Source organism: Cryptomeria japonica, chromosome 3, assembly GCF_030272615.1.
Source record: "Cryptomeria japonica chromosome 3, Sugi_1.0, whole genome shotgun sequence".
NCBI classification, from domain to species: Eukaryota; Viridiplantae; Streptophyta; class Pinopsida; order Cupressales; family Cupressaceae; genus Cryptomeria; species Cryptomeria japonica.
This window is the reverse complement of record NC_081407.1, coordinates 109,782,036-109,797,071: the sequence shown is the minus strand read 5'-3', so window position 1 is coordinate 109,797,071 and position 15,036 is coordinate 109,782,036. Positions and strand designations below refer to the sequence as shown.

At 37.0% G+C, this 15,036-nt stretch overlaps 1 protein-coding gene across 1 annotated transcript in view; it reads left to right on the top strand.

The window, feature by feature from the left end:
- LOC131075789 (flavin-containing monooxygenase FMO GS-OX-like 4) overlaps positions 1 to 14,659 on the top strand; it is a 70,984-nt gene extending 56,325 nt beyond the window's left edge. Inside the window, exons 2-8 of the mRNA XM_058012675.2 lie at positions 8,703 to 8,773; positions 9,950 to 10,108; positions 10,282 to 10,364; positions 10,531 to 10,666; positions 10,795 to 10,968; positions 13,142 to 13,313; positions 14,303 to 14,659. Coding sequence (XP_057868658.2) covers positions 8,703 to 8,773; positions 9,950 to 10,108; positions 10,282 to 10,364; positions 10,531 to 10,666; positions 10,795 to 10,968; positions 13,142 to 13,313; positions 14,303 to 14,319 — 812 coding nt within the window. The 3' untranslated portion in view covers positions 14,320 to 14,659. The remainder of the gene's footprint in view (positions 1 to 8,702; positions 8,774 to 9,949; positions 10,109 to 10,281; positions 10,365 to 10,530; positions 10,667 to 10,794; positions 10,969 to 13,141; positions 13,314 to 14,302) is intronic.
- The last annotated feature ends 377 nt before the right edge of the window (positions 14,660 to 15,036 follow it).

The window sequence follows — 15,036 nt, the reverse complement described above, 5'->3', positions numbered from 1 at the left end:
GTTGAAATGAGGTAAACCTTTCAGGGGAGTCAAAATAGGTCTCAGGTCAGTTCTAATAGGGGTTTTTTGGGTAAGGTCCAGTTTGTTTCCAGGTCTGAGTTAGTTAAGCATGGCCAGTGAAGAAAGTGAGTCTAGTGGGCTAAGCTAAATAGGTAACGAAATAGATCAAGAGCCTGATAATGTCAAGTTCGCTCCTGACCCTTGCTGAGGGTCCAGGGCGAACTTCATCCTAAGCACAATTTCTTGTTTTTTGATGGATTTGCTAAATGGTTCCTGGCCTTGAAAGTGACCTAACTCTGCCTTGTAAAGTGGTTTGAGACTTAAATTTTGAACAGTTTAGCCTAAAATAAGGATTTCGCTCCTGACCCTTGCTGAGGGTCTAGGGCGAAAATGTGGTTTAAGCTTATTTGTCACTGACTTTGGCTAACTTGTTTTGTGCAGGGTCTCCCGGAAGGAGGATTGGACGTCACTTGAGGCAATTGAAGGTTTGAGGACATAAAAAATGATGAATTTTGGAGGCTAAGGGCAAAATTGCTCTTGACCCTTGTTGAGGGCCCAGGGCGAAATTTTGATTTTCCTCATTTTGGTAGTGGAAAAGACCAAGTTTTGAACATGAGTGAAAGTGAATGACTCCCTTTACCCACCTGGAAGAGTTTTAACTTGAAATGATGAAGGATCTTGTTGAAAACCTCAAAATCGCTCCTGACCCTTGTTGAGGGTCCAGGGTGAAAAATCTTATGGGGGTCATTTCTAGCCTTGTTTGGTCGATTTGAGATATCAAAGGCATGATGAATGGTGAAATGAGCATGATGAAGCCCCCAAACTTGTTTGAAGATGAAGAGATGAAGGAGTTTTGCCCAAGAAAGGTAATTTCGCTCTTGACCCTTGCTGAGGGTCCAGAGCGAAATTCTTTATAAACACATTTTTTGACTTTTCTTGGACATGAAAACCTATTCATAGCACGATACAAGATGAAATATTCCTTAGCAAAGACATTTCAAGATGAAAGGTGAAGCATTTTGGTCTAGATGGCAAAATTCGCTCTTGACCCTCTTTGAAGGCCCAGAGCGAAATTTTCAAAAGCACATTTTTTTTGCTAAGTCAAAATGATTTTTATGATTGGAATGGATGTAAAAGGGCATGTTTTACCCATTGAAGATAACTTGGATGATCAACAAAGAAGCAATCAAGCTAAATAGGGAAAATCGCTCCTGACCCTTGCTGAGGGCCCAGGGCGAAAAACCTAACATTGGACCTTTTCCTCCAAGTTTGAACGAAGCAAAGCCTAGACACGAGCTTGAAATGATGTTTGAATCACCTTGATGTGAAGAAAGATTGTCGAGTGAAGGCAATTATCAAAATCGCTCCTGACCCTTGCTGAGGGTCCAGAGCGAATTTCTAGGGTTCTCTCCTTTTTTTTGTGGAATTAAGACAAAATCTTGTTTGGATAGGAGGACGTGATGTGTTATGCCTTAGAGGTGATTTGAAGTCTAAAAAACGAAGGAATATGCCTAAAACCAGAAAGTCGCTCCTAACCCTTGGAGAGGGTCTAGGGCGAAAATCATAAAACCAACATATTTCCTTCAAGATTGTGCTAAGGCAAGGTTATACTAAGGTAAAACGGGCCTTCAAAGATATGATGAATAGAGGTTTGCTTTCAAGAATTGATGATCCTGGGCTAGGAATGAAAAATCGCTCCTGACCCTTGCTGAGGGTCCAGGGCAAAAACTTGGAAAGAGGATTTTCTTGCTTAGTTTGGAGGCGTAAACATGATCTAGCTTGGTGAAAAGGTTGTTGGATAAGGAAATGAGGACCTTTAGTCAAAATTGAAAAAATCGCTCCTGACCCTTGGAGAGGGTCCAGGGCGAAAAACACCAAAATCACACTTTTTCTCCCAAGTTGGATAGAGCTAAGTCTGGAAGTCAGTGAGAAGACCTATTTGTGATGCCTTGAAGAAATTTTGAACTTTGAAAAATGCTAATTTTGAGCCAAATTTTGAAAATCGCTCCTGACCCTTGCTGAGGGTCCAGGGCGAAATTTCCTCTAAAAGCATTTTTTCCTTCAAGGTTTTTGATAAATTGACTTGGTAGTACAAGGAAATGGATCTTGGAAGTTGCGTTGAGGGTTCAACAATCAAGCTAAGGTGGATCACAACCAAAAATGAAAAAATCGCTCCTGACCCTTGGAGAGGGCCCAGGGCGAAATCCACACTTTCACCTAAATTCCTCATGCAAAATGGCAAAATTTGAAGTGCAACACCTTAACTGGATATGAATTTATCCTCTAGGAGATTTTGGAGTCAAGATGCGAAATGTTCAAGGCTAAAATTGGAAAATCGCTCCTGACCCTTGGAGAGGGTCTAGGGCGAAATCATCATGAAGTTTCATTAAGCCTTGTTTAGACATGGATGTTCCCCAATTTGCACTAGATCGCCAAAATTGCTAAATTTGAGGCGCGTGGAAAATTAAATTTAAATTCGCATTAATTTAAAGACATTTTGCATTTAATAAATTAATTTTAAGCCTTGAATTAATCGAAATTTTATCTTGGAGGCATCTAAAATTAATTTTTATTAAATTAAAATTTATTAGTGAGCGCTCAAGGCATTATTTTGCCTTTATTTTGCAAGTCGGCCACCCTTTTTGGAGATTTTATTTATTTTTTCACCTCTTTTTTGCCAAGTCGGCCTTGAAGGGGGTAGGGTGAGCACTCTATATATTGGAGGAGTGTTGTTTCACATTTCAAATCATTCAATCATTCCTTCTTAGTGCAAAATTGGAGAGCAAATTGGAGGAGCGAAATATAGCTTGTTTGGAGCGAATTTCTACTAAGTGTTGAAGGCTAAGGAGGGTGGAGTTTATTCTTTTGAAGCTAGAGGAGGCGCAATTCATCCAAGAGAGGGCTATGATTTAAACTTTGCCTAGCGAAATCCACTTTTTCTTGTATCATTTTTCAAAGGTCTTAGAGTTTAGTACTCAAGAGGAGGTATGGTGAAATCATCTTAACATCCTTGGTCAAGACTTGATTTTTGAGCACTTTTTTTAGAAAAGTCTAAGTGTTGATTAGTTAATTAGGAAATGATAACTCTAGATTTATCATGAAGTTTCCTAATTAAATCTTCCTTTTAAGTCTTATTTTCTACCCTTTAATGCCTAGGACTAATTTCGAAATGTTGTGTAGGTATCAAGATGGCGACTCCAAAGGCAGGAGCATCTACTAGTCGCTCGGCTCTCATCAAGGAAGATCAGAAGAATGACGAATTGGAGACCAGGATCGTATCCAAATGGAGTAATATCGGAGATACCAACTTAGGAAACTTCAATGTGAAGAAGTTTCGAGAGGTCCCCTACATTGGCAAGCCATCACCTGTTGCGAAGAAGATAATTGAAAGTGGCATCATCAAGGCGGCAAGTTTCCCTCCAGAAGTCAAGTGTCATGAGCTGATGATCGAGTGTGCCCGCCACTATGACTCACAATCAAGGTCGATCGTATGCAAGGAGGGGAACACCTTAGCTTACCTTTCAGAGGAAGCTATAAGTGAAGCTCTTCATCTTCCAGAGCATAAAGATATGATTTACAAAAGCTTAGAAGGAGCCAGGTCAATGTATGAAGATGATCCCGACACATGTCTGAATCTCATCAATAAGAATTGGTTGCTCAAAAGTCGGCCTCGCCTGAACAAGATTCCCAACACACCGCATAGGATCGACTTCCAAGAGGAGTACAGAGATTTGATAACTTTGCTCAATCGAGTTACAGGGGCTCCTCAAGCCTTCTACTTCGAAAAGTGGATGTTCTTCATTCAAGTGATAGTCCAAGGAAAAGGAATGCTTCATTGGGCCAAAATTATTAGCAATAGCCTGGATGTGCAGTTGAGAAGGCTAAGACCTACCAAATCATTCCACATGAGCTCATATGTTATATATGCCTTGGTCAAGAGTTTCGAGTATGCAGGGCTACCTCACAGAGGAGTGATTGGAAGAGGACCCGGAGAAGTGAGAGTTTGTGACTCTTATATTCATTTGCATCATCCGCCTAGAAGTGACTACAAGTTAGTCAATGATACCTTCACGATGAACATCACTAGGATATTGCAAGGTGGGATTCATAATCAATTATCTCTGGATGCACAAGAACTTGTGAAGAAGTATGGTGCATGGTTCATCCAGTTTCAAAAGTTTACATACATCAGTGTTCAAGGGTGTCCTTCACCTCCCTACATGTTGCCGAGGTATCCGACAGACAGGATAGTGCTACTTGAGGTAACTAGACAGTTGGCAGCTTATGCAAAGGTATCCAGACACAAGCATGGAAATGGGATTCCCGTGCCCATCATACTAGGGAATTCACTTGAAGTATGTCCTAACACTCAAGCTTCGGAAGATGCAGAGAGGGAGTTATCTTTATATTCATTCACATCCTTTGCCTCACGGGAGAATTTTGACCCTCACGGTTATATGGAGGAGACAGTTGGTAAGAAGTACAAACACGAATATTAGGTTGAAGACTTTTGGATGAATCTCTCAAGTGATTTAGAGGTCAAAAGAAAGATGCATTCCAGGCTACCCTTAGATCTCATCAGGAAATGCAAAGTTTATAGAGTAGCTGATCAAGCCCAAGATAATGGCAGATACCTCCAGTCGTCCTATGACAAAGAAGACAAAGCAGTGAAGATAGATTGGAATGAGCCCGAGGTTTTGGACTTGAGAGCGTTGATGGCTCCTGTTTTATCATGCACTCGCAGATGGGTAGATGTATAGCATCAGAAGTTGAGAGAACAGAATGTGTCAATGACTTTTACTTTGGAGGCAAGACTAGAAGAAGGAGAAGCAAGCATAAGTGAGAACACTTCTCATCCTAGAGGTGCAAAGAGGAAAGAAAGACTTGAGGAAAGGGAATCTTCCAAGAGAAAGCAAGAGGCCAATCGTGATCACCCATCAGGCACATCTTCTCGACATGAAAAGAGGGCAAGCCAAGGGGAAGGTCAAGGGAAGATGGTACCTAAAGTTGATGAATCTATGGAATCTATGGTACAAAATGACAAGCCAGAAAAGGGACAGACACCTCAACATTCATCAGGTCAATCTCCCCAAGTTGATGAGCTACATGAAGAGAAGAATGATGATGAGGCGACATCTCCTCTCTGAGAAGATGAACCACTGCCTAAAGAAATACAAGTAAGAGAAACAAGATCCGCCATCCCAGATTGGTTGAAAGAGAGACTGACAAGGGTGATTGTGGTTGAAGAAGAAGAAGATATATTTGATTTAGAAAGCCTTATAGGAAATTCTCAAGAGGTAATGGAAAAGAAGAAGGCCACAAAGATGTCCAAGGTGATAAGGGATGAGACAGGATCCAGGAAATTGCAAATAGCTACACCAGTAGTAGACAAGTATGAAGGTGAGATTCTTGCAGATGAGTATGACTTAGAAACATTTGAGCTTGGTCCACTCACTACTGAACAAGCAATGGAAGAAGCAACTGATTCATTTGAAGCACTTAAAGACAAACTTAAGGAAGAAATGGAGAAGAATAGGAAACTTGAGAGAGAGGTCGGTGCTTGGAGAGGCTATTTTAGTCATCTCAATCAGGCCTTGAGACGTCAGGATCTAGTAGTATCTCCTTTACAAGCACTTCCTCTTGAATCAGTTGGCGAAGCAGAAAGGGTCAAGAGCCTGGTTTAGCTTATGAGCTCTTGGATTGATAAATCCCACACGGTAGCCGTTGAATTTGCAACAAGGATGATGAGGACAATTCACCAAGCTATCCAGGTCCTTGAGATTGTCCATAATCTAATGATAACTGTAGCCGCTTTCACTCACACTAGAGATGTTATCATTCTTGTCCTGCAAGTAATAAGACAAACACCAAGACGGATCCTGGCACAAGAAAAGATAATGGATGGAGGAACTCATAACCTACTATAGTGGTCAGCTCTACTCCAGATGAAAGAAGTTCTTTTTGTAGACATCAACACCAAATGCAGTCAAGTTGAAGGTGTCATCCATCCAATTTAGGATAAGGTGTTTGAGGTATTGTGTACCATTCTTGGCAGGCGAATCAAGATTGAGGCAGATGTGGACCTCCAAGAGTTGGAAGAAAGAGTCAAGGTCATCTTTTGCAAAGATGAGAATGTCATCACAGATAAGCAACGAGACCTAATGTTCACTACCATGCTCCTGATTGAGAAGATCAAAGAACTCGAACCTTGATGGGAAACGGCTCTTCTCACTGCTTTCGATCAGGTCATTCACTTGGAAGAACGGATGAAGAATCTTCCTGAGATTCCTATCGCTGAGATTGAAGGAATTGTGTCCAGATTCGTTGGATATACTAAGAAAGAGCATAGGAAAGGGAACAAGGTTCTAGAAGAAAAGTTGTTGTAGGATGATGTGGCAGTTTAATTCCTATTGGTTTCCTCGATATTTGTGCCAATTAAATATTTGGCTATGCATTTAATAACGTTTTTCTAAATGGGGATCTTTTTTGTAACAAACCCTAATTAGGGTTTAGGTGTCAGAATCTTAGCCATTGATCCTCTTTTGATCTGGGCCATTCATTGTATTTGAGGATGCTATATATACCCTCACTATTCTCATTTTGATTATTAGATGATAGATGATAGTTAGAGCTTAGAGAGAAGAAAGTTATTGTGTAGCAAGATTGAGTAGTGAAGAAAGAATTTTGAACAATTGTTGTCTATTTGGCTTTGAGATCAATAAAATATTGAAGTTATGGTGTTTTATTGCAATACTTGTGGCTATCTTCATGATTGTTTATCTTCTTGAATCATTCTCAGTCGAAGTAGTATTTAAGTTTAAGTTTGAAGGACTAAGTGTTGTGCTTGATCTTTGGTGAGATTCATGTCCAAACCACTAGCTTCTTACTGATTGTAAGGACGCCTTGCGTGGTCAACTGAAGATATTGAGATTGCTTAAACAATCAATCATTGTTGAAATATTGATATGTATCTTTATGATAGTATCTATATCCTTGATGATTTGAAAATTACTGAATCACCTTAGAAGATCGCATCAATTCCAGTAGAGTTGTAATTTCTTGGCAATATTGAAATTGGTAGAATCTTACCAAGTCTAGCCTACATTGAGTCATCCTTAGGATTAGATTAGCATTCATCTCTTGAAACCCTTATCTTTTGATCTTTTTTTTGAGAATCTGTTAGTATTAGGAAAATCCTGTTCTTGCAATCAAACGAGAGTAACACGGACCAGCTTTCTCAGGAAGTGCGTAAGACCCCTTGAAGAAACAACATTTACAACGACCACTGGTGCTTATCCACACGTAGAGATCCTACAACGAAGAACCTTGAAGTCACCCTGATTGATCCTTTTCGCGATATCTTCAGCATTCAGAGGCTTTAATCAAGAGAGGATAAGGTACCATTTGGGTATTTTATTCTCTGTTTGGTTGTGTACAAAATACACGTCAACAGGAAGAAATTTTGAAATTTTAGAATTTTCCTCCAATATCTTGTTTCTACATTTTCTACTTGTCTTGGAGCACATTTGCTAGGAAGTGGAGGAATTCTGGTAAATTAGACTTTTCTTCTTTGATGTCACTTTGGCGTCCGTTCCTTTCCTAGAGCACATTTTCTCCATGGTGAAGGAATCTTTTGATATGGAGGAAAATTCCTCCTTAACCTCATTTTGATGCCCAATCTTGACCTTGATTCTATATTGCCCTGGAGGAAGGAAATTCTTCATGCCTTAGCCAAATTTTACGTTTTTCAAAGGAGTGCTAATGATGAAAGGGTGTGTCTCTTGCCAAAGGGCATACATGATGAAGAGGTGTGACCTCTCCCTCACTTTGAAAGATATAAAGGAAAGGAATCAAAGCATCCAGTAAATCACCATCGATCAGATCAGATCAGAACTGTTATGAAGTTACAGGCAGTAACATCTTTGTTCTTGGTGGTATGCATGGGGATGTGCTGTATATGTATGCTTAATATATGAAGTCTGATAATGTTCTTATGCAGAATTTAGTATTAATATGAATATAGACTGCAATATGTATGAGAGTCATACTTAACTTCATATACATTCATAGTATATGAAAGACTATTATATATATAGCCCAGTCCTTAGTCTTCCACTAATGCCTACGTAGGGATAGGGAGTTTGTGTAGGGAAAGGCGGAGTAAAAATGGTCACTAGATGGGTAAATCCCAAGATGGGTAAGGACATATATTTCTGAAACCTTGAGGGAGAGCCCCAAGATGGGCATAAACATGTGTTCCCAAAAAACCTTGAGGGAGCCCGCTCGTAGACTGTTTTCAAGTGCTCTAGCACAGTAATTCCACCATCTTCCGTAGGGTCAGGGAAGAAGTGAGGATGAACCCCAAATTTAATTAGTTATTTATTGCATTATATATACTTATAATCTCAACAACCTAATTTAAGACATATGATCTTAAATGATGTATGTAACTATTGGGAAACAGGTAGCGAATAGGGGACATTACAAAATGAATGCAAAAACAATTTGAAACCTACAAATATTCTCCCATGGTAATAATTTGTCTACATAGTTTTAATTAAGTTTTAAAATGATGTGATTGTTAGGTCACAGACTAATAAAATAAGTACTTTACCCTTTCATTTATGCAGCTTATATTGAGATTGCTGGTCTATATGCTTTTAGAAGTTCAGTCAATGACTGTTAGTTAATACACTGTGCAGGTATTGATAGATGGCCAGGAAAGCAAATGCACAGTCATAATTACCGTGTTCCTGATCCATTCCAAGATGAGGTACTTGAAGATGGGCATCATTCATAATTTATTTTTGTCCCATATGGAGACTACAATTTTGTGAAAGTAAAAACTGGTTCGGTAGTTTAGTAGGATTTTAGCAAACATGAAAGTTTAAATAGCAAAGATAGAGAAAATCAAGTTTTAAAAAATAGCTTGCGTTAGAAACCCCCTATAAATTCATTTTTCTCGATACACTCTGTATAACTAGTATAGTAAATGAAGTTTCAAGATTATCCTCTAGTAATCAAAGCCTGTAACTCAAAGCATTGTCTTCAATGAGATAAACCATAACATTTTACCACAGTTTGAACTTTACCGAAGTTATTATGATAATGGCAATCCTTCACATTATTTTTCTTTTTTTACTTGTTGATTTCCCTTCTTATTTATTATCTAATGTCTAGACTCTCAAACAATTCATAATGCTTGTGTGATTATTTATAATTTAGAAAAAAATCTACATACTAATTTTCTGTGTACTCTGTACTTTTTTAGAATGCTATATTTTTATGTACATTGGAGATCATGTGGATGTTCTTAGCAATTATTTCATTACTATTCTCTGGAGCAACTGACTTAAAGCTGTTCAAAATTCTGTTATTTCTTTTCAAACCAAGACAATGTCCTAAGTAATTGTTAAGAAACACTTTAAGGCAACAAAGAGACATTTGGTGCAGTGTCCATTTTTGCTTATTTCCAGCCACACTATTTTTGGATACTAAGGGAAATAATTGAAATGGATTGATCAAAAGCTACCTCCTTGCGTGCTTTGTGCTCAAATGGTACATAAAAGGTCTTTAGAGATTCTTTTAAACTTGTTAGCTTGGGTGTTGCTCTTTCTGGGAATACTTTATCACAACTACTTTTCATGCATTCTCAGTTTGTTGACTCAATTGTTGTGAGAAAATTCCCAAGATTCATGTTGTCTTCCACAAAATTAGTCCTTCTTCATATTATTTCTAGCCTTCCCTACATGTATTATCATTTTATTGGAAAATATTATCTTCATTATTGGGTGTATAAACTAACATGTTGAGGTACTCATGATTCATGAAGGACTTAATCAGCTTCCTGAGAATATGCAAAATATATTTTAATTTATCAAGGCTTGCAACAGAATAGAACAGTTTCTTTTGCTTCCTTTCAAGTATAGTACTCAACTTTGCATATCAGGTTGTGGTTATAATTGGGAACTCAGCAAGTGGGGTAGATATTGCTAAAGAGTTGGCGGGAGTTGCTAAAGAAGTTCATATATCAGCAAGGTCACTGAATTCTACTGTAAATATGACAAAACCTGCAGATGGCCCTGGCAAAACCTTTTTGCACCCTTTGGTAAGAAACTCTCAAATATTTATCATGTGGAATGTTCTTTATACACCAAGATATTTTTGAAATTGGTGTATTGCTTTGGTCTTCATGTAATGGGTTTATTTCCAATTGCTTTAGAATCGTGATATAAATTGAAAAAGACAATAATATCATTCTGTATCACTTTTCTGACACAGATAGAGTCTTTATGCCAAGATGGCACTGTGAGTTTCCAAGATGGTGCCTCCATTGTTGCTGATTCTATTATCCACTGTACTGGGTAGGACATTCCAATCCATCTTCCTACCCTCATGTGACTGCCTTTACTATCACAATGATGCTATAGGATCTACTTTACAGAAACCAGCATTTAGGATCTGCATGGTTCACTTCATTTCTCTATAATATGCATTGGACCTGTTTGTGATATTTTTTTCTGTTTATAGATATTCATATCATTTCCCCTTTTTGGATACAAAGGGTGTTGTTACTATCAATGACAACTGTGTGGGGCCATTGTATGAGCATGTTTTCCCACCCCTTCTAGCTCCTTCGCTTTCATTTATTGGCATACCATGGAAGGTTTGTAAAATATATCTCTTAAAACTATGAGCTGCAATTAATTGATGGAACGTATTGGAATAAATTTTTCTTCAAACCCACCATATTTATCATAACCCAATAGAAGCTTTTTTTTGTTTTGTTTGCAGGTTGTTCCTTTTCCATTATGTGAGTTACAGTCAAAGTGGGTAGCATGTACATTGTCAGGAAATGCAGTAATTCCATCAAAAAATTATATGATGGAAGTTGTTAAAGATTTATATGCTCAAAATGAGGCTGCTGGCCGACCTAAACATTATACTCATAATATTGGTAATAATCAGGTTGGTTATATGTTTCCTGTTTTTACCATGCTCATTTATTTGAGAGAATATGTTTCAACTTCATTGGGTGCTCTTTCATCATGTATTTGAGGTAAATATATTTTATAATGAATGTCTAAGAAGGGAAAGAGTAGTGAGCACTTAATTGAAATATCCTCAGGTAAGCAAGAGGCATGTGTATGCTTGTATTGTTTTAGTTGAATCCTAAACCTAATAAGTTTGCATTCACAGTTGAATGTAGATTGATCTTGGCATGACTGTTTTCTTATTGTTTGATTTGCAATAGTTCTTAGAGCTATACATTATCTTTCATCTGAGAAAACCTTTCCTTCTTTCAGAATAAGTATGTTTTAATTTATGGGTGCTCTTTTGTCATGTATGTGGGCTAAAGATATTTTGTAATAAATTTCTAAGAAGGGAAAGAGCAGTGGGAACTACGTTGAAATATCCTCAGTTAAGCAAGAGGGTGCATTTCTATGCTTGTGTTACTGTTAGCTCTTACTGAATCCTGAATCTAATAAGTTGTGCATTCAGAGATTAATACATATTGGTCTTGGCATGACAGAGTTTTCTTTTTGTTAGATTTGCAATAATTGCTTAGAGCTATTCATTATATTTCATCATCCTTATCTGTTGTGATGGATTTGATAGATAGAGCTATTTTAAAGCTGCTGATCTACAAATTTATGCTGCTCTGAAATTCTCCCAATTTCAGTATGTTCTGTTTTATACTTTCTAAGGATCATATTTAGTCATACCATACCTCTGATCTCTAATGTAGTTTACAAAACCAACTTCAGTAAAATATTGGACTTCAATATTCTAATATTTCTGGGATATGTGCAATCAACAATTTTGTGTCCAGTTTAATTTTTTGTATTGTTAGAATTTTTAGAACTACATTTTTGTGATGTCATTATGTTGAGGATGTTTTAAAATGGAATTCTGTGCTTGAATTCATATTCATTTCTTGGAACCTTAACTATGAATTGTAATTTAATGTGTGCTGCTTCATTCCATACCGAAACATGTTCCTTGCCCCTGTTGATTTGAGGGTCTATGCTCAACGTTTCTTTCAAGTTTCTGTTGGGGCTCCACCATCATGAACTCTCATTTTTATTTTTTCATCTTGCAAACCATTTGTATTATATTCACTTGCATTTATATAATATCCACATTTACAGACATAACATTCTTCATTCCACCATAAATCTTAAAACATCATGAGTAAAATCAATAATAAAGCTGCCAAATTTGTGAAATTAGTTGATAACTTATCCTGTTGATGCTTTGAATTTGAACAGTTACCCGCCCTTCCATCCCCATTTTGTAGGAAAATATATAATTTGTATTACTGAGAGACAGACAGGAAAAATATTACATTCATAATTGGATTTTCTTCTGTTCAAGCCAAGACCACTTAGACCAGTGACCGAAATGATCTTAAGAACCATTGTTTTTATTTCTGTTCACTTTTTATTAATTGCACTGATAGTGCAGGTACCCAGAACAAAATAATAAAACATTCCAAGGTGTGGAGTCCCCAATTCTACTACCAGATAGATGTTTGAAGTTATAAACTACTACTAATGCTGAAAATAGAAATTTTTTAATATCCAAGTAAAAATAGCTTATCATTCAAGCTTTTAATATCCCATTAAGGTGTAGTTTGTTCCATGGTGAGTGGTATGCATGAGCCAGTAAGGTATTCGAAAGTTTGTTCTGTAAACAATAAACATTCCAGCTGATATTCCACCCTTTCAAGTGGGCCTCCATCACGAAGTTGTAGCATTCGGCCTTAGAAGAAAATCATGTATTCCATGCATCACAGGAGTTGGAATATTTTCAAATGTTGAGATGGCATGAGGGTTTTCTTCTTTTGAGGCATATGATTCAACTGTGGCTAATGCCGTTTCCTGAAATTTGCATGTTGCTTTGAAATTCAAAGACAATGTGCACTTCTCTGAAAAACTGCAGACAATTTCCTTGTCTGTTGGGTTCACCAATGACTGAATTCTCTTGAACCTCACAATCAGATTCAGACAATCCTCCATGCTAACCAGGTGGTGAATAGGATTTCCTTGTTTTTTAACTTTGCCGTTGCTTATAATTGTTTATATAAATATTTTAGAAGCTTTCTGGATCCGTATCTAATACTAGCTCCAACTGGCAGTTTGAATATTGTGACTGGCTTGCTGATCAATGTGGATGTGCTCATTTGGACACTTGGAGGAAAGAGATGTACGAATCAACTTCAAGAAATAAAGTTAAACGCCCACTAACATATCATGATGAATGGGAGGACCATTACTGGCGTGAAATAGCACTGTCATCTCAGTCAAAAAGTAAGCTGATTTTTGTGTTTCTGTTTTCAGTGTAATTTACATTTTCTTGATGACGTTTTAAATGGTTTAAGAAATTTGGGTTTTAAATGAAGTGAAAAAGAAATGACAAAAATATTTTTGTCCCTTTGTTTTCTGACACTGATATATGAAAGTTGCAAATTATTTTTAGTGACACTTCCACCTTTTACATCTAGCGTTTTGACCCTCCAGGCAAAAAGAAATTATGACTAAATGAATCTATGTGTCATTAGAACACGAAAATCTGCTAAGAATAAAACTTATTCAAGTGGCCGGTGAAATCCACTAATCATTTACTTCTTATGACAGCTTATATCTAGGTTTCTTCCGTAGAAATTTGTTGTAGGTTCTGTCAGATATCTCTTCATTTTGGTAAATTTAGGGAAAGGTAAACATACTGTTGTGCACGCAGCATACAGTTTATTAACCTTTTCTTTGGCATGTTGGTTTTCTTTGAATTACTGAGATGTCTTGCTACTAAAATCATTTTTGCCTACTTTAATTGTAGCTTTGTTTAACCTGTGCTGATAGTTATGTGGGATATATTTTTCTTGCTAATGTTTCTCAAGAGCTTCCCTACATATAGGAAATTTAAGTTATCAAAATTAGGTTGCTGGTACTGTTCTTCAATCAGTTACAAAACTTTCTCCCTAGGCTGAGTAAGTTCAAGACCTTGTCCTCTAGGAGCTGCTTTACATTTTGTGGCATTTATGTTAAAAAATTATAACTTCAGTGTGGAACAGAGGCATTTGCCACAACCTCACCTCTTTCTATGGCATGGACAATGTTTTCTGGAAGTAACAAAATAATAAAATATGCTTAATTTAACAACAAAAATGAGGCTCCCCATGGAATAGATGAAAAATGTTATATTTTACAATTAATTAAGCAGGTAGTTGAATTTTCTTTAACACACATTTAGCATTTTTATGAAATCTTTTTTTTCAATTGACAACATATTAATGATGCAGTGAAGGAACATACCTGAGAATTGTTGGAGGCAGGAACGGAAGCGGGTTCCAAAGAATTGCTGAAGTTAGGTGGCAGAAACAATTTCTCAAGAAGCATTTTTAGCAGAATCTGTATGTTGCTTCCAGAACCAGTGGAAGTGTGCTAAGAAGCACTCATCTCTGTACATAAGAGCCTTTGAAGTGTTCATTGTTTACCTTTGAAATGTGTTTCCAAATAAGTTTGTACTTGGTAGTTGAAATTTTCAAGTAAAGGATCATCATTCCATATCATTAGAGGTTATGTTCTGCTGACACTGCCAATTTCAACACAGAAACATGAGTACAGGAAGTAATAATCAGGGAAACTTTTGTGGACTATCATTTGCCATTTATTTAATTTTTGACAAAATATCTCAAAAAATAAATGTCTGAACTACATGAATTTTAAAAATAGGATAGCCAACTTTGATCAAGTTTATCGAATGAAATCGTGTATGCTTACAAAAACTCATAAATTAGCACATAGTTATTTCTTCTGGACATGTGTGCATATTTCTCTATTATGTTTTGAAAGATGCCTCCGCTAGATAAATTAATGGAAATAGTTTGCAGAAAAAACTTCCCAGCAGATGACTATCTTTCCCAATCCATTATTGTTTTTGAAATTATTTGTATGACAGATAGATGAAACCATCTTGTGATTGTCCTTTGCAAATCAAAGGTGGCCAGCCATTTGCATTTGTTTTGAGTATTTG